This window comes from Pogona vitticeps, chromosome 1 (assembly GCF_051106095.1).
Source record: "Pogona vitticeps strain Pit_001003342236 chromosome 1, PviZW2.1, whole genome shotgun sequence".
Lineage (NCBI taxonomy): Eukaryota > Metazoa > Chordata > Lepidosauria > Squamata > Agamidae > Pogona > Pogona vitticeps.
In genome coordinates, this window is record NC_135783.1 from 298,483,473 (window position 1) to 298,503,531 (window position 20,059).

General features: G+C 41.9%; 1 protein-coding gene across 12 annotated transcripts in view; it reads left to right on the forward strand.

Moving 5' to 3' along the window:
• RGS6 (regulator of G protein signaling 6) overlaps positions 1–20,059 on the forward strand; it is a 338,372-nt gene that overhangs the window by 160,393 nt on the left and 157,920 nt on the right. For all 12 annotated transcript variants that reach the window (XR_013543809.1, XR_013543806.1, XM_078390822.1 and 9 more), the window contains exon 3: positions 18,851–18,950. Coding sequence is in view for 10 of the 12 variants with exons in the window: in XM_078390822.1 (XP_078246948.1) it covers positions 18,851–18,950 (100 nt within the window). In the remaining 2 variants the exon portion in view is untranslated. The remainder of the gene's footprint in view (positions 1–18,850; positions 18,951–20,059) is intronic.

The window sequence follows — 20,059 nt, forward strand, 5'->3', positions numbered from 1 at the left end:
GTGAATCAAAGACTATGCTATATGTAAGTTTCACTTATCCACAGTTTCGGGATCTGATCCCCCATGTATACGGTGGTCCTATTATGGAATCTTTTTCCCATCAAAGAAATGTAGAAAGTGAATGGAGTACATCTTTGCAGGTCCTATTGAACTTTCAGTGTATGCAGTGCTCCATGGGGAGGAGAAAATCAAAGGAGTTGTTCCTAGAGCTGTGTAATGGCTGGGAGATTTTCTGTACTGGTGGGTGAAGTGTCCCTGATCCAGAGTTACTGATGGATTGTCACCAGAGTTTTAGATGATTGAACACAACAGGCTGTCCAGTTGTTTGAGAACCCCTAAACAGTAGTGCCAATCCATCCTGTTCTCAGTGCTAGAAATGTAAAATTAAGAAGCTTGAGATATTTTTTCCTATGCACAGAGTAGTCATGGAAATGATGCTTGCTAAATAACTCATTCATCAGTTTTGGCTGCCTCAAAAATGAGAAGACACATCAATGATGAATTTTAAAGCCCTGTGAAAGTCTTTGTTTCCAGCTGAGAATGAGATAAAGCGCTCTTCCCTCCACTGGTCTCTATAATTTGTATAAAATGTCCCCAGTCACCTTTCCTCTTAAGGTACAAATCACACACTGTGTGTTCAAAGCATTGTTCTTGCCTATGTAAGAAATCTATCAAAAGCTCCAAAAATGTTGTTGCTGTCCACTTTAGTGAGGAGAAGTATGTTGTAATTCCTTGGCTTTACTGGGAAGGAAGAAAAAATAAATTATTGTTTTCTTCGTTTAGAGTACAGCACACAGGGAAAAAAATCTATCAAATAGCCTAAGAACATAAAATGTATCTTAACACCCCTATAATTTAGCATACAGGGAATATTTTCTTGAGAAATCCCCTTTTAAACAAATGAAACCAGAGGCCTTGTCTTTAAGAAATATTTTGGGAAAGGAAGGGAAGAGAATGAAGAAGGGATTGCAAGAAGATAATGCATACGGGGTTGTAATTAAAATTTAAAAGCCCAGTCCAATCTGGATACTACAATATGCATCTTAGGTTTTGGAGCAAATGGTCTGACAGGGAGGATTCTGGAGCTCTGGTTGGATGGTTCTGTCACGAACACGGGTTCGAAAACACACGTGTAAGCTTGGACAGAGAGCAATCAGGAGTTTGCACATGCTAAAATGAGCTGAAAGAGTCCAATTCAGCCAGCCATGCTACAACACTCCTTCTCACAAGTCTGCCCACATAAGAACACCCTGGTACTCTCAGATATTATTGTGAAAAGGTCAAGTGGGCTTTGTAGTCCTTAGACTTAACTTGCACCACTGACAGGACTCTAAGTAAGCTAGGCCGAGGCAGCACTCTCAGATGACCCTATGGCAAGTGTACTGTTCAGGAAACCAAATGAGTTTTATAATCTTTATTTTATTAAAGAAAAAGCATGTTACTAAGTATCAGAGCCAAATTAAACCAAAACAAATAAACTAGCATTGTGCTGTTTAGTTACACAGATGTAGTGAGGCAAAGAAAACATGAAAAATATAAAAGAGTTCAAAAACCTTCTTAAAAATACAAAAAGCCATTGAAAAGAATCAAAACAGTTCCAGTACAAGAAATCATTAGTAAAAACCAAAATAATCCAAGTTGGTTATAAAAAGGCTATAGTCCTCAGTGTTACTATAGAATAAAAATCCCTAAACAAAAGTAAAAATCCCTTATATGTCCCATAGTCCTTAGAAAAGAAAAATCCAGTAAATCTACCATAGTCCTTACAAAATTACAAGAGCATAGTCCATATGGAGTATTCCAAGAAAAGAAGTCCATAAAGAATATTCCATAGGTAACAGTCCATAGAAAATAGTCCATGTACAGTCCTTAGGAAAAATCCCATAAGTCCAAAAGTAATCCAGCAAAGCATAGAAACCAGTCCATGTAGGTAGGCCACCAAACTCTCTCTCAAGACATCAGGGTAAGTCCCAAATGGCTGAAGTGTAGGTCACGAATCACTGAAAGGTCGGTCTTGGAAAGACAATGTCCATAGGTAAAAAGTTCCTTTTTCAAGAGTAACTGGCAAGGGCCTAATGCACCTTCCCACGATGTCATCCAATCAGAGTTCGTTACTAGGCAAACAGTCCTGTTGCACCACATGACTTCTTTCTCATACACAGCAGATGTTATTTGGGTTAACTGTGGTTTCTCAAAGAGTCACAACAATTCCCATCTATCTAATCACACAGAGTCCTTCTCAGGCCTTCAGAATAACATTCTCTCTGCTCGCCTAGAAAACAATTTGTCAGCATAGCACAGATACTATATACAAAGAAACAAAATGGAACCTCTCTGGCTCACTTCATAATTACAAAACCCATATGCCTTAAAAGATTTTAACTTAAAAACCCATCTCATCACAGGTTCTAAGTAACAAAATGCTTAGATGATGCTTCCAGCGTTTGAGGGAATTTGAGCCCAGCAAAAATTGGTTCCTTGTAGAGGCATATTGTTCTGTTCAATAGTAAGAGCAGCTACATTTCTGATGTAAGCATTTCTAAGCATATGTAGTGCAGAATAATATAATATGCCAACTGGTTAGAATCGCTGAATTGTTTTTGAGAAACAAGAACTAACTTCAGAATGCATATTGGAAAATTGATGATGGAATATTTATCTGTGTATTCTCGAAGGCTTTCACGGCCGGGATCAGATGGTTGTTGTGGGTTTTTCAGGTTCTTTGGCCGTGTTGTGAAGGTTGTTCTTCCTAACGTTTTGCCAGTCTCTGTGGCCAGCATCTTCAGAGGACAGGAGTAGCATGCTGAAGATGCCGGCCACAGAGACTGGCAAAACGTTAGGAAGAACAACCTTCAGAACATGGCCAAAGAACCCGAAAAACCCACAACAACGAATATTTATCTGTTTGATACTTCTCCCAGAAGGGTCTGATGTCAGGATACTGTTTCAAGGACAGTTTGGAATAAAGGATACATCATTAGTAGTGGATCTTTTGTTGACATGTGAAATATGGGGAGTTTTTGCTCTCTGGCATTAGCCTGGGTAAAGAACTACAGGGCTGGAATATGGTGAAAGAGAAGGGCCACTTTTGCCCCGTCTGCCAGACCGCTCATCTTCAGCATGCCCTGGCTACTGCCATGTGCCTCTCGCCTCCTCCATTCTGTGAATAGCTCACCTTTGTTTTCTGTCAAGCCAGAGATAGATAGAAAGCCTTTCAGGAAATTTGAAAGTAGGCACCACACAGATGCACCGAATCCCTAGCTTCACTGTGCATTGGTAAACAAACTTCTCTCTTTGGTAGGTCTCACTGCTTTTACATCTGCTTTTTGCCAATTTTCAGACTTCATATTGGCTGTGGGAGATTACAGTGCATAGCATTAAATGATGCATGAAATGGCCTGTCACACAACATTACGTGGTGCAGGAAAACACACAAAAGAATGAGAAAAAAGGAAGAGGAAGAAATAGTCTTTAATGGAGTGCTTGCAATTCACTAGAAAACTATTCATATGGAGTGGATTTCCTAATCTATGAATTTATCAACAGCAACCAAAAAGGAAAGAATTACTGGTGCCATTTTCTCCTCCTAATTCTTTGCAATAACTGGTAGCTATGATATTGTGCCTTTTTAAAGTGTCATTTGTTACAAATGCAACTCTGTCAATTTTAAAACTTCATGCTGAGGAAGTGTTGCGGGATAATATAATATGCCTAATTTGAGTGTTCATGTAGGGAAAGGAAAGCTGTAATTTATTGCATGCCAAACCTAACCTTCCCCAAAGATTTGGAATAGGTAACAACATAAAGCTAAGATCCATATTAAGTTCACATATTATAAAATACTATGTCAAATTAAATCTTATAATAATAGTATTTCAGAATTCACTCTCCTTACCATGCAACAGAGGTGTATAAATGTACATATAGAAAGCGCCTACTATTGTAGGAATAGAAACGCTAAGTGATTAAACTTTAGTTTTCATTACAAAACTGAAACTAGGCAGCGATTTAAAATTGTTTGACGAGCAAGATATTCATGATATGAAATGTACTGCAGGCCAATTTTTGTTGTTGTTCTTTTCAACAACAGAATAAAATGCAATGAATTGACTTGGGCAATTCTATGTGACTATCTATCAGCAGAGTCACGAGCATGGTTTAAATGTCAGCCAGAGTTTGGGTTTGCTTGTTTGTTTACAATTCCAAGCATCCCCCAGCCAGCATGGCTACTGACTGTGGTTGTTGATTAATTCTGGAACTAAACTTCTAAGGTCAGATCTTGGCCCAAGAAACTGATATTCCATATGGAAATGCTTTCTAACATCAACTGAAAAATGCTGTGCAACAAAAGCTCAACAGAGCCCAACTATTAAACATCTGATTTGTTCAGTCCAGCATACTTTTCCTCCCTATCTGTGTAGTTTTAAGGTATGGTCATATTTTTTTCATCTTCTTTTCCCTGTTGCCATCTCTTGGTTTCTCTTCCTTCCATTTTTTCTAGACCCTCTAGATATTTTGATCTGTAGTTCCAACAGTTGCCATTGACATAGCCAGTGGTGAAGAATTGTGATTGTTGGTGGGCATCATTTTGGGGAAGTTTACTTTGGACTACTTGTTATTCAGCCCTCCTGTTGAACCTGCCACAAGTTCTTCTATCCCCCTTTCTTTACACTTTCTTTCTTCCATGTCTTTCCACAGGATCAGAGCAACTCAGTCCTTGACTGGCAGAGTTTTGCCTCCACTGTTTTTTAATGACATTTTGGCCACTTAGGAAATTGGTTCCAGAAGCATCGTTAGCAATACCAGCACTATATCCTTTGGTGACTTGTAGGGATAGACAAAGGCCATTTTTAAAAAGCAGTTGCCCCAGCTGTCCTGTTGGCTGAGATCACTTATTCTTGCTCTGATGGTTGTGGGACATGCATGTCCTGCACCACCAAAATCTTCAAAAGAAGCTGTGATGTTCTGTCAGTAGCTTGTATTCTTCCCAGAACTGTACCGTATGTAACAATATGCGTGTTATTCATTGCAAAGATCTAAACAGCTGTGATAAATATCGGTACCTACATGATTGTGTTTTTTTTAGACAGTGCTGAGGGCCCTCATATAAATTTGAGAATCCAAGGCCTACAAAGGATTCAAAAATTCCAGTCTGGTTTTGGTGAGGGAATGTGCCTGTTCTTTATTTTAAAATACATGTCAAAGAATTGCTAATTCTACAATAATTGTGCCAGTTTTGACCCTACAATACTAGAAATTGAATTACACAGTTACAGTCTAGCACACAAAGAATTCCTCCACATGGCTCTAAACAGCATGGAATGTGCAAGCGGAAAAGAGGCTGTTTGTTGACTCCCTAGTTATTCCAGCCCATACTGAATGCATAAAGTAAATTGTCTAGCTAGGTGCAGAATCCTTTTTTTCACATAGTACTATGCAGACCACAGTATTGTCCCTTTAGACATGGCCAAGATTATCATTGAGGAGCAGCAGAATGGCTAGATGGTTGAAAGTCTAGATGGTTGAAAATCTGGACAGGCAGGTTATCTCCCATATTTTACATCAGGAAAGGAGAACTTGTGGCCCTCCTGGTGTTGGCATTCCAGATGCTGTGAAGGACAAACAAGCATAACAAGGGTTCTTCATTTCACTCTTCATATGAGAAGAGTGACAGCAGAAGGTGCAGGGCTAAAATGCATCTTGATTGAAGAGCTTTACTACATTTTGAATGCTTGAATGGGGCTATATACAACCCTTTTGTTGGAACTGTATAATGAATGAAACATTTCCCACAGCCCCAAATCCCATTAATTTTAATCAGATTCAGTTGAAGTGTTTCGGGCTCCAATCCATAACCCAATTCACAGCAGCCTGCTAATTTTGAAATCTTGGTTTGTATCCTAAAGGTTATCCATTTAATATTACGCCTTAATATCTGTGGCACATGAATGTAAGGCAGAGTGCAGAGCAGGCAGTTTGTGTGCTTCCAGGAGCTCTCTTCTTGTCTTCTCTGCATTTGATTGTTTCAGTCATTATTATGTGAACTGACATAGTATGAAGACTGGCCTATTATGGAAGGATAATGAAGTAAAACACCAGAAAATGTTATCCGTTTCCAAGGCAACATGTACATCTAAACTTCATCCTTACAGAAAGGCAGTGTGTCTCTGTTAGCTGTTTTTACTGGTCAATGTATTAAGAATTCGTCAAATCCCAACTATCCCTCAAGTACACAACCCTTTTACAGTTTGTAAAACTAAAAGCTACAACCACTTTTTTGGGTATGTGTAGTTTCTTCATTTAGTTTCTTCATCCATGTGTAGTTTCTTCATTTGACTTTAAAAGTTTGCCTTCTCTGCCTTTCAGATCTTATTTGTCTCAATTTGAATGACAAAAGACATTTCTAGGTCATTGAAATTGAAAGGGCTGTTGGTCAAATATACTTAAAATGAATTAGTAAGTGAATTCCAGAGGAAATCGTCATGAGATTCTGGTGCAGTAAAATTGGTCAAGCATCTTTTGGCACCTTAGAGCAGCCAGCTCAAACCGAGTCTCTTTATTATTTATTTTATTTTATTCATTTGATTTATACTCCGCCCATCTGCCCTAAAAGGCCACTCTAGGCAGCTTCCAGTGAATATAAACAATAAAATAATACAAAGAGTTACATAAATCGTATTATAACATACACAATATAAAAATAGAGCAAAAATAAGAGATGCATTGGGAAACAACTACCATGATTCCTAGCCAACATGAGGGTTCTAGACATGCTCGTCCTGTTCATGATGTGCTTGGTCCTGCACAGTTGCCGAGTCATTTGACAAAGTGGACTCTATAGGATGAAAATTGATGTCAGAATGAATGTGTTAATTTTTAAGGTACCAAAGGACTCTTTTCAGTTTTTATGAAATGAATTTCTGTAGATTCCTACATTGGCAGGGGCTTGTACTAGATCAGGGTGCCCAGAGTTTTGAGAGTGAGGGCCACAACCCATATGTTCCAGATTTCTGAGGGCCCTAGGAAGATGCATGCATGCACGCACGTACGTCAGGCGAAATAAAAAGGCAAGGTGGGCTGGATGTGGCCCATGGGCCATACTTCGGAGACTCCTGGAGTAGATGATCCCCTGAGGTCCCTTCCAGTGCTGTAATTCTATGATTCTGTCCTTGTGAGGTAGATGTTTGTTTCTCATTCAAGAAAGAATTCAGTGGCATTAGAGATGGCAATATTGTTGGGGTGGCAAACCTTTGGCACTCTAGGTGATTTGGACTAAATCTAGCACAGTTGTGGCAATACAGGTTGGGGATTCTGGGATTTGTAACCCAAAACATCTGGAGTGCCAAAAGTTTACTACCATGACATGTGGGAGTATGGTGTGTGTTTTCAAATATGTGCATGCATGTAAAGAAATAATCTCACCAGAATATGTAACCAGACCAAATCGGTCTGGACTCTAATTTGGAGAGTGAATAGTATTTATCAGTAGATTTCAGTACCAAAGCACTCATGTCCTGAAAGCAAACAGAAGTGGAAATATAGAGCTGATATAACTCATCAGACACCCTGAATTCTGGGTCTCTGTTTTACAAGGCATGACTACTGTATCAACTTCATATTACCAGACGAGCTGTTATGTAATTAAAAGTGTTAATTGGACCCCTTAAGGCCAGAACTTCTAGAGGAGTAACGTAATGGTCTTTTGCATCAAAACATCAAAGATTCTTATAGCACCTTTAAGACTGATGCCTTTCAAGACTAGAATCTATTTCATCAGCTACATGCATTGTTAATTTCAGCCAACCTGCCAGATATATAAACATATGGGTGCATGGATTACATAACAACACTCCCCCGCCAAAAAGTACAGTCTATGACTATTTGCTTACAAAGGGAATGTATGTAAAATGTACACAGTAACACGCATAGCAATAGTTGGTAGTAGCACAATAATTTTAGCATCCCTAAACAAATTAACATCTGTATTTTTTATTCATACACAAGAATATAGAATTAGACTACCTTATTTGTTCTGATATAGTTGTCATGTTGGAGCATTCTTCATAAATTACTCTGCTGGAAAATATTGTGAATATCAGTAGTATGAAATAATAGAAAGATAAAGGATTACTCTGGCTCATTTCTTCTCTAGTTGGCTAAGGTACCACAGGAATTTTTTTCTGTGCTTCCAAACAGTACAGATAAACTAACAGAGCACATACTTAAAAATCTTTAGGTACTTTTTCAGGAGTATGTCACTGAGGTACAGACTGAACTCTCAGGTCATTCATTCTTGAAAATCTGCATGTCTTCCTGACTGTTTTCTCATATCCAGCTTCACCAGGTGTGCAAAAAAGGAGGCCCCCATAACTTGTTGCCACCAGTTTTCAGGCTTAGCCACTTAGTTCTGAAACTATTGTGCTTTCCGGCGTTTGCGGTAGCTTAAAAACATAGCCCTCTGGTTGTTGGAGCAAACAGCACATGGGAAGCAGTGTCAGATGTGGGAGCATGAGAATGGTTGTATAGGGAGATTGCAGTGAACAGAAAGAAGAAAAGAGATTACCCTTAAAATCTACTAATCTTGCATTGCCTAAATGGAAGTCTTGTTGAAAGAGATCTATTCCTGTTGCTTCAGGCACACATGCTTTCTCCTGTTTCGTTAAAAGGATTGCTATAAGTTTGAAATGAAATTGTGTGTGTGTGTGTGCCTGTGCATGCGTGGAAAATTAGCTTCCTCTGATGACATGTCACAAGACCTGAAGCCCATTTATAAGTATTAATTAATGACATTCTGCCTTCATCTTTCTTTCTTTTTTAGTTCTTTACTTGTTATACGGGCAATAACCATCTGAAAAACTAATAATTTCAAGTCACCATCCAGTTGGTAGTAAAGAAATGATGTGGATAAGTTGTAGACCGTCTAAAAGGATCTTTATCATTAGCATTATTCACTTACTAGCAGATGTTTTCAAGAGGACCTTCCAAAGCTCATTGGCTTTTATGTTACTACACCTGCCAGCAACCCTGGTTTCCCTGCCTTCACCAATATGGGTCATTCCAAATAGAATTTTGATGCCACCCTATGTCAGATTAAACAAAAAAAAACTTTCCAACTCAGGCATTGGCCACATTTACATGCAGAGATCAGATGTTAAAAATGATGGGGTTTTTGGAGAAGAATTCTCAGCATCTGCTAGTCATTTGGCCATTGGCTATGTTGGGTGATGGATCTGTGGAGTTTACAGATGCTGCCGTGGACTGAATGATAGAACCAACAGGGTTCTGCCAAGATTGACCTTGAATCCCAAGGTTGCTGCATACCTACATAAGACACAGTACCGTCTCGGCCGGAGTTCTGGAACTGTCTCTGGACATGACCAGGGCATATATGATCTGGGTGGGGCGTATTCTGCTTTGTCTCCCCCTTTTCTAAGTGTTAATTTTTAGTTGCTTATGTTATTTATGTAACTTAATTTCATTGTGCTTATTATGTTATAGTTTGTTTGATTGTTTATCCGATTTGATTTATCAATTTGTTAATTTTGTTAATAATTATCTGTTATTCTTTAGTCGTTAACTCTTTTGCTTCTTTTTTCCCTTGATTGGCATGGAGTGGAAGGCCTGCCCCCCCCCCCAGAGGGGGACTTTGTAACATCAGAGTGATCTCTGGTAGAGGGAGAGACGGTGTAGGTGCTGTTGCCTTGCATTACAGAAGAACGGTGAACAGATGCTTGAAATCTGTTCACTGTTTTGGCACTGTGACCTCCTGCCAGACTAGAGGTAGCCAGATCAGCCAGGCCTCCACTTTTAAACCTGGTGTTGGTGAATGCCACATCTGTATCAAATAAGTCCCAGATCATACAAGATCTGATTCTGGAGGAGGATGCAGATCTGGCATGCATAGCTGAAACATGGATGGGCAGGGATGGGGGTGTTCCCCTGACTCTTGGCTACCCTCCCGGTTATGCAGTCCAACATCAGGGTAGACTGGCATGGGGGAGTAGCCATTGTTCATAAAAACACCCTTCAGGTTGTTAGGTGCTCTGCTCTGGCGACGCCAGGTCTAGAGGCCCTCCACGTGTAGGTTGGGCCAGGGATGGTATTGGGATCTTGCTGGATTACTGTGCTCTCCGCGACCCAGGCATTTCCTTACTGGAGCTGGTGGACTTAGTCTCCGCGGCACTGTTGGTTTCCCCAAGGCTTTTGGTCTTGGGTGACTTCAATGTGCATATGGAGGTGGAGGTTTCCGGTCCAGCTCTTGAGTTCTTGGAGACCATTTCCTCCTTGGATATGTCCCAACATGTCAACGGCCCCACCCATGTGGGTGGCCACACACTGGACCTGGGGTTCTCCCCCGAGTGGAGACGGTGTGGTCTGATGGTGACTGATCTTGTGTTGGTCTCCTTGTCATGGTCAGATCACTGCCTAATCAAATTCAACCTCAAAGTAGCTCTCTCCCCCCCCCCCCCCTGTTCAGAGCAAGGACCTGTTGTTATGGTCTGCCCTCGAAGGTTACTGGATCCTGTTGGATTCCAGGATACCAAGAGAGGGATTCTGGCTGATCTGACTGGCGCTCCTGTCGAGGCTCTGGTGAATAGTTGGTTGGCTGCCACCACCAGGGCTGTTGACACGATCGCACCTAAACGCCCTCCCTGGTTTAACCCAGAGCTGCGATTAATGAAGCAAAATAGGGGAAGGCTAGAGCGCACATGGAGGTGGAACCCAACAGAAAATAATCTTATAGCTGCCAGGATCACAACTAACCTCTACCAATCTAAGGTGAAGGCTGCTAGTCGATCTTACTTCACTGTCTGGATAAGCGAAGCTTTCAATCAGCAGGTGGAACTTTTCCGTATAGTTCACAATCTTTCCGGAATTGGTCATGGTGATTGGCCTCTCTCTAGCATCTCACCTGACCAATGTTTCTTTCCTTAGCAAGGTAGTTGAGAGGGTGATGGCCGATCAGCTACAGGCTCTTCTGGATGAAACCAATGCCCTGAATCCATTCTAGTCAGGCTTCAGGCCACACCATGGCATGGAAACAGCATTGGTCACCCTGTTTGATGACCTGCTGAGGGAGGCCGACAGGGGCAAAATGTCTCTGCTGGTCCTTCTCGATATCTCAGCCACCTTTGATACCGTCAACCACTGTATCCTCCTGGGGAGGCTCTCTGAGTTGGGAATCGGTGGCCTGGCTTTGGCCTGGCTCTGTTTCTTCTTGGAGGACCGTCCCCAGAAAGTGCAGATTGGAGAGAGTTTCTCAGCCCCATGGAGCCTCAATTGTGGGGTTCCCCAGGGCTCGATTATCTCTCCAATGCTGTTTAACATCTATATGAGGGCGCTGGGAGGGGTCATCAGGGGATGTGGAGCTTCGTGTCATCAGTACGCTGATGATACTCAGCTCTACATCTTCTTTTTTCCAAGAACAGTGGATGCTGTCTTGTCCCTTGAGCGCTGCCTGGGGGCTGTTCAGCAATGGATGCAGGGGAACAGACTGAGGCTGAATCCGGGCAAGATGGAGGTCCTTTGAGTGGGTGCCCCAGACATCAGTGGTCTGGGAAACTCCCTCTCTTTGTGGGGGGTGACTCTTACCACCAAGAGTGAGGTTCGCAGCTTGGGTGTACATCTGGACCTGGCACTTACCATGGAGACCCAGGTGTCGTCAGTGGTCCGTTCCACACATTTCCACCTTCGGTGGATTGCCCAGCTATGTCCCTATCTTGATGTGGGGGCACTCACCACTTTGGTCTCAAGATTAGATTACTGTAATGTGCTCTACATGGGGCTGCCTTTGAGATTGACGCAGAAGCTTCAGATGGTGCAAAATGCCATGGCCAGACTTCTAACTGGAGTGAAGAGGCACCAACATATCTCCCCCATGCTGGCCGCCTTGCATTGGTTGCCCATTCATTTCCGCGCTGATTTAAAGTTCTTACGATTACTTATGGTTTAGACCTCGATATCTAGCAGAGCGCCTTCTTCCATCCAGGTCTACCAGAGATACTCGTTCTAGCCAGGCTGGGCAATTGAGGGGCTTAACGCCGAGGGAGGCTCAGAACGAAAGAACAAGGAACCAGGCCTTCTCGGCAGTGGCCCCTCGCCTCTGGAACAACTTGCCCCTAGACATCCGTCTGGCTCCCTCTCTGGGTGTCTTTAGAAGTAAACTAAAGACATGGCTATTTTGGCAGGCTTTCCCTCCTGCTGTATTTTAATATCTATATTTTTACATATTGGATTTTCGTATGTTATTAGTTTTATTGTTTTTAAACTTTGTTATGCCACCCAGAGTAGACTATCTATCTAGATGGGCGGGGTATAAATCTAATAAAATAAATAAAATACTGTAAAATAATAGCAAACGGAAGATCAATTTGGCTCTCTCCATCAGCCAAAGAAGAGGTGGTCCTCCAGTATGTACTTTCCTCATTCTTTCCCTGCTCCCATTTTGTATTGTGCCTTAGGTTGTGAGTTAGCAGGCAGGGGCAGTTTTATCTTTTCATCTCTTAAACGTGCTTAAATTTTTTTTAGGTATTTGTAAGTAAACAGTAGTAGTAGTAGTAGCAGCAGTAGTAACAACAACAACAATCATATACTGTACATGATTATGTATAACTACAACAACGTGGTTGTTGTGTAATCATGGAAGATTCAAGCTTAAGTTGCTGACAGTAATAGGGCTTGCACATAATGTACTGCATAGCTTTGAAATAATGAGTCATCATCTCCCACATGTCTCCAGAGACAATATTTGGAGCAGAGCAATGATACTGTTTCAGTTATGAGCTTACTAGAAGGCATCGGCAAAATGGGATTATTGTGACCTGAAGTTATTAGATAGCGAATGACTTAACTAACCAGCAAAAGCTCCTAGCAAAATATTGAAATGTGGTTTTTGCATTTAGAAAGTTTCTTGTTTTAGAGAAGCCTTTCCCAACCTAGTCCACAGGTGGGCCTTGGTACCTTGATTAGGACCAACTAAAATCCCAGAAGATTGTGCATGTTTTTGATTTCTCCAGAATGCTTAATCAGGGTAAGTGATGTGAACAATTGGAGGGGGCGTGAAGAAGCAAATAATGATAATAATAATAATTCGGCCAGGTGTTGTTGTTACAGCTATAAAGGCTGCTGTTATGACTTGCAAAGCTCGGGATAAAAAAGTTTGAGAAGCTCAATCATCCATTCATAAAAGATATACATGGATATCCATAAATACACAGATAATTATAAGAGTAAGATGGAGTATAAACAAACAAACAAGCAAGATTGAATGAGTATCATACTCAGTCTCAATACATACATTGTGTCGCATACCACATATATTAGTGTGTGCATTAAGCATATTTAATTTTAATTAAGTTATGTGCCATCAAGTCAGAACCAACCTTACAATAATTTTCAAGGTGTGTGAAATAATTAAGGTTTTACCAGTTCTAGTTTCCCAGTGAATTTCCATGGCCAAGCAGAGATTTGAACCCCATTCTGCTGAGTTGTAGTCCATCAGTCTATCCACTACACCACACAGAGTACTTCATTTGTAGCTTAGAGTAATTGGCTCTTTAAAGTATCAGTAAGAAATCAGAAAAACCATTGTGGAACATAGTATTGTTCCAGTTGGGTGAGGCCTGAGATGAAGCTGTGATAGGTACAAGGTCATGACATGCTTTGCCATCCTCATATAGGTAGAGATGGGCACGAACTAAAAATCAAACCAGAAAGTTTGTGGAAAATCACTGGTTTGTCGGTTCATGTTGGTTCAGGTTTGTAAAAACCAGTGAACCTGAATCGACCTGAACCACAAAGTTCTTTTATGATTTCATGAACTTCCTGGTTCATTTGTCCCCCCTGCCCCCCTTCCCACTGCCCTTGTTGCCCCCCTATCTGGTCCTATTGCCTCTTCCTCTTCATCCTCCACCACCATCATCTTGAGAGACAGTGGCCCAGCTTCCCTTGCCTTCTGTCTCTGTGCACATGCCCACCTGTCAGTTGAAGGGAAGCCAGGCCACTGTATCTCAAGATCGCAGCAGCAGAAGAGGAGGAGGACGAGACAGGACCAGGTAGGGAGGCAACAGGGGCAGTGGGAAGGGGGTGGAGGGCTTAGTTTGCAGACATGAACTTAAAAAAAAAAAGTAATGGTTTGTTTGTTTTTTTTTAAGTTTGGGTGGTTTGTGTGGGTGGACATTTTTGTGATTTGTGCCCATCTCTACACCCTGGAAAAGACCCTGATGTTGGGAAAGTGTGAAGGCAAGAGGAGAAGGGGACAACAGAGGACGAGACGGATGGACAGTGCCATCGAAGCTTCCAACATGAATTTGACACAACTCCGGGAGGCAGTGGAAGACAGGAGGGCCTGGCGTGCTCTGGTCCTTGGGGTCACGAAGGGTCGGACACGACTTAACGACTAAACAACAACTACTACACATATTCTTGTTTGTTACTGAAGATGTTAAAATATCCATATAAACTAGAATATACGATTAATAATACAATAATTGCATGCTGTCGAGGTGATTCTTACTTATGGTGACCTTTTGCAGGGTTTCCTAGGTATAGAATACCATTCCCTTCTTCTAGTGACCTCCTAAGACTGTGCAGCTTGCCCAAGGCTACACAGGCTGGCTCTTCCCTTGGGAATCACAGTGGGGAACCAAACTCTCAACCTCAGCCAGATACCTAAATCCCTGAATTCCCCAACCAGTTGTAGAATATACTACACTAATCTAAACAACAACAAAGAAACGGTCCACTTAGAACTGTTGTCTCTCCATTCCATTGGCTTTCTTCACACACTTGGCTGTGTGAGGCGGAATGAGATGGAAGCAGGGCAGTACGGACAGGCCACCTGTGGTGAAATGATTCTAAGAGTCACCAGAGATGTGCGTTACTTTGTTAGGGAAGTTGCTTAGCACATTTAAACATATGTTTATGATTTTAGATTATTATGAAAAGCCAAGGTGGTATTCAATCAGTCAGTAGAATAGATTAGATCCTGATGTCAATGATGCTGCTGCTTTCTGGCTTGTGGAGATTAAGCACAGTAATTAATAATTCTGCTTTTTTCTTTTCAATTTTTAAGGCTGAAGCACCTAAGGCTTCCCTTTTAAATTCAAGAGTGGAAAGAAGGGGGAGGGTGTTGAACATTGGCATTTATGAGTCAGCAACTGTTCTGAGAAACTCATTTCACATTTTGTTTTTGGAATGGTTTCCCCCCCCCCCCGCTCTCCTTTTGCATCATTCTTATCACTGCTGTGTCATCGTGGAGTATAAGCCATCTACATGTGGATCAGGAAGCAAGATATAGTTTATGTGCCCAAGGTTTTGCCTGTTTATGGTCATCTTTCATGTGCTGGAAATTGGAAAAAGATGAACATTCCAGCACATGAAGGGTGTCCATCTCAAAGCAAAAGCACCTTAATGAATATCAGGGTAGTTTCCAGTTTACCACACTATGTGGAAGGTCATGCAAATAGGCAGGAAAGGACTTGCTGTACTTGTTGCAAATTTAGATCTCTCTCTAGAAGTCCTACCAGCTACTGGAGTAAGCAGTGAACAAGATCACAGAAGGAATTCTTCAACGAGATGATAAGGTACCAATGTCTCATAAAGCAATGCAGGTTAAGGACCAGATGGAACTTTGCTAGTCCCAAAGATTCCCTCTACCTTATGTGGATTTGGGCTTCACTATTTAAAGCAAAGTGGGGATACACCTTCCAAACAAAAGAACCACATCTGAAAAAGCTTGGTTCTCTTGTTGGCTTTTTTGGCCTCCTTAGATGTTATAATACTTCTTAACATCAAGGACTGCAGGGAGAAGATGAGTAGGGTAGCTATTTTGGGGGAGAGACGTTCTGCCAGATATCAAGGTCCTAAACAATTAAGGGCTTTGAACATTATGACCAGCGCTTTAAATTGAGCATGGAAACTAACAGGGAGCCAGCGAAGGTGTGCCAAAACTGGGGATGTGTATTCATATCTACTGGTACCTTCAGCAGCTTGGTTGCTGCATTTTGGACCTGCTGAGTTTTTGTATTGATTTCAAGGGGAGTGTTGCAGAGTTACAGGGAGTTATAGTAGTCTATTTTAGTGATTACCAATGAATGAATCACTGTTGTTAGACATTTCTTACCCAGATAGGGCACAGCTGGGCAATCAACTGAAGCTAATAAAAGACAGTCTTGGCCACAGCAGATATTTGCACTTCCATAGAGAGAGCTGGGTCCAAGAGGACTCCCAGGCTGAGATCCCGATCTTTCAGGTGGAGTATAACCCCATTGATGCCAGATAAATATCGCTTTAACCGGTCCAACAATCCTTCAAACAGTATAATCTCCATCTTTTCTAAAGTTTATTGGCTCTCATCCGGTCTATTACAATGTTAGGCCGCACTCAAGGACCTGTATAGCATCACCTGTAGATGAAGAGAAGGAAAGATAGAGCTGCTTGTCATCAGCATATTGATGACAGGTGTGATGATCACCTCTCCCTAAAGAGATAATGATTGTGGGTCAGGGAGTCACTTTGGGCACAGAACCACCACCTTTATCACCTGAGGTAGACCCTTTAGGCCTCAAAAGTGCATAGTACAAGCCTCATGGACAAGCCTGATCCTAAAAGTAGTATTTGCCGGCGTATAAGACAACCCCCCCCCCCAACATTTCCACTCAAAATATAGAGTGGACGGCTCTGCTGCGGTGCCGGCAGTGGCTGCCCGGGGCTCTGCCCGGGCCCGCCTGGAAGTTCATGGTTTGCGATGAGGCCGGAGGAGGGCGAGGAGGAGGGGAAGCGGCCGGGTGGGCGATGGCAGTGGAGGAGGAGGAGGAAGCGGCTCTCCGGTGGCAGGCGGGCAAGCGGGCAGCTGGCTCAGCAGCAAGGAGGGCGAGGAGGAAGGGAAGTGGCTTTCCGGCGGCGGGCTCTGGCTGCTCAGGCATGGCTGGCTCTGCTTCCCTCCCTCCATCCGGACCGCCTGCCTGCCTGCCTGCCTGCCTGCCTTCCTCCCCGACCAGCACGGCCCCGCATCACTCACTCAACAGCGGCGGTGGCGGCGGCTCCTTCCTAGCCCAACTGAAGTGCACCCGGCGTATAAGATGACCCCCCTACATTTGGAGGCATGTTTTTTGGGCCAAAAAAGTTGTCTTATACGCCGGCAAATACGGTAACTTTTGTTTACTTTCAAAGCAATAAATCATTGACTGTGTGGTTCCTTAGAATGCACAACAGCCTTGCCAGATAGGACCTCTCAATTTTCAGTTGCAACTTAGTGACCATCTCAAATCCACACTAGATTTAGATGTAAGTCTTGCTGTTCAAAAGACCAGTCCTCTGTTGAAGAATTATTTGTTTTTATTAAGAAAATAAAGTAGTTTCATTAGAATACAGTTGTAGCTTTAGGCATAAGCATTTGGCATCTTCATCTATAAAAATGATTAAATAAATCTGCTGTTCCTAAGTAAAATAAGAACAACTAAGTCTATGTCAAGTAATCATCTTTGCTCTGACTATATGTTGACATCTAGAAGCTGGACTATTTTCCCCCCTCTTCTTCAAAAAGCAAACTTCTCTTCTCTCACATTCCATAACATCCCCCACAAACAAAATTACTTTCACATACATGAACAACTATTTTTCTGCATGCTTTTGGACCATCCTCCTTATGACACTTTCCAAGGTGTAAATCAATTAAGTCCAAGCGGGTGTAACACAATTCACCACCCATAATTCACATGAGAAGATTCCAAACCAGGTGGCTTTTCTTTTTAACCCAATTATAGTGGTATGTTGTTTCGTCTCTTCTCTGGGGCTCTTTGTCCTCGCTGCTTATCTTCATGTCAGGCAAAGCAACTCTGCACAACAGTCTCATAACATTCCATTGCTTTTAAGTTCATCTTATACAGAACCTAACAGACTTCATCTTTTCACGACTACAATTCCCAGTTTCCTTAAAATTCCTCACAAAAGGAAATCCTAAATCTCTTTACAGTTTATCTTAGTGGTTTTATGTAGATATTAAAAACGTTTGGGGAGATGGTCAACCCCAGTGGGACCCCATAGCAGAAGTTCCAAGGGGTAGAGCAGCATCCCTAAGCTGTACATCAGCCATCAAGGAAGGTCAGAACCAGCTAAGAACATGGGTCCTGTAACTTGGAGTTTATAGAGTTATGGCCTCCATGCTGCTTGCTGTTTGCTACTTAAGTCAACTGTGTCTCTGTATGTATGTATGTATGTATGTATGTATGTATGTATGTATGTATGTATGTATGTATGTATGTATGTATGTATGTATGTATGTATGTATGTATGTATGTATGTATGTATGTATGTATGTATGTATGTATGTATGTATGTATGTTGAAATCCCTAGGAGTAAAAGTCAGGGGGACCTCAACACAGTAGCAAAGAATATTCCGTCAGGTCTGATGGTGAATGCATTGAGTAACGGAGAGAATGGTACACCCGTTCTGTCCTGGTAGTCCAGCAAGAGGTGAAAACACTTCAGACTCAGGCACAACAGGATCCTGCTAATGCTAATGCCATTTCTACAGACTACTGCAACACCTCCTCCCCACACCTCCAATTTGCTATGATGTTGCATTGATTGTCCTGGGGGGCATAACTGGGAAAGAGCTACCTCCACTTCCTCCCCACCCATGTTTCACTTGCACCATTAGGCCAGCCTTTTCATCCTCTTTTAACTTGGATAACTTCCTAGTATTTTCAGATCACCTCATTTTCCTTTGTGGACATGGTGGGGACAATGGGAAAATATTACTTTAATCTTCAAAATGTTTTTATATTTTCATTCTCTAAAGACAGTAGTTTGCTATTGAGAAGTAATTTTCTCCCTCTTGTTTAACAGATAGAAGATATCATTACAAAAATGCAGGATGACAAAGCAGGTGGAGTGCCTATCCGAACAGTCAAAAGCTTTCTCTCAAAAATCCCGAGTGTTGTCACAGGTATGTGTGTTGAATTATAATAGAGTGGTGTTCATTTTCCCTGTGATCATAATGATGTGGCATTTCAGTTTCAGTTCCCTGTCCATGCCTTTTGTGGTGGTGACCAGCACTCAGATAACAGTAGCAGATATAAAGGAAAATTCACAAGACCCACCATTGTTTCCCTCTGAATTTCAGCTGAATCATACCTTCCCAGATTGTATTCTTAAAAAAAAAAACCCTAATAGTTAAGAAAGCTGCCACAATAGGGTATTAGCATCTCTCTACTATACCCCTGTAATTCTTGCAGTGATGGTGGTGCCACCAGGAGAAGACATTGGGACAGATATCCAAACTCAGCAGAATGAAGAGCATGGCCCTATCTTGAAAACAGAACTCATGCATTTTAAGTTCAAGAACTTCTAAGGAAATGTAAAGCTATTTGTGCTCTTGTTTCTCAAAGTGACACGTATTAGCAAGCAGGAGTTCTAGGAAATCCATGGCCAGTTTGGGTCAAAGCACGGACTAGCCAAGAAGCCTCATCTATGAAAGGCATGAGAATGATTTCAGAAATGTTTCTTGTTCTGGCCAGGTTAGCACATTATTACATTGATTGAATAAGCTAATCTCAGTAAAGTAACTCACATGTTTATGTGCAGTCATGATGCTTATGTGTGGTAACTTTCTAACATCATGGTTCCAAATCAATGAGTGACATAGCATTCATTAGTCAGTGCATAAAATGTGTTTTTAGTTGCAAAATTTCCTATCCAATAAAAGCTCCCAGACATAGCAGACCAGTTGGGGGCTGACTCTGTAGAATCGAGCAGAGAACTGCCATGGTGGCAAGCACATCCTTCAACAGCAAGGCGTAACCTGTCTGTCTCCAGGACTCTTTGTCAAACAGGGTGCAGTGTGTAACTGTGAGGGCTTAACTGTCCTCTTACCTACACTTTTTACCTTCCAGGCCACCACACCTCCTGATTTCTTTCAGCCTAACCTTGAGGAATCTTCAGACTTTGGAGGAGCCACATTTTAGACAACAGCTCCTAGCCGATGCGTGTTCTGCTCCTCAATAGTGAATTTTTCCTATCTGTGCACATTTGTTTCTACCATAAACACTACTCTGA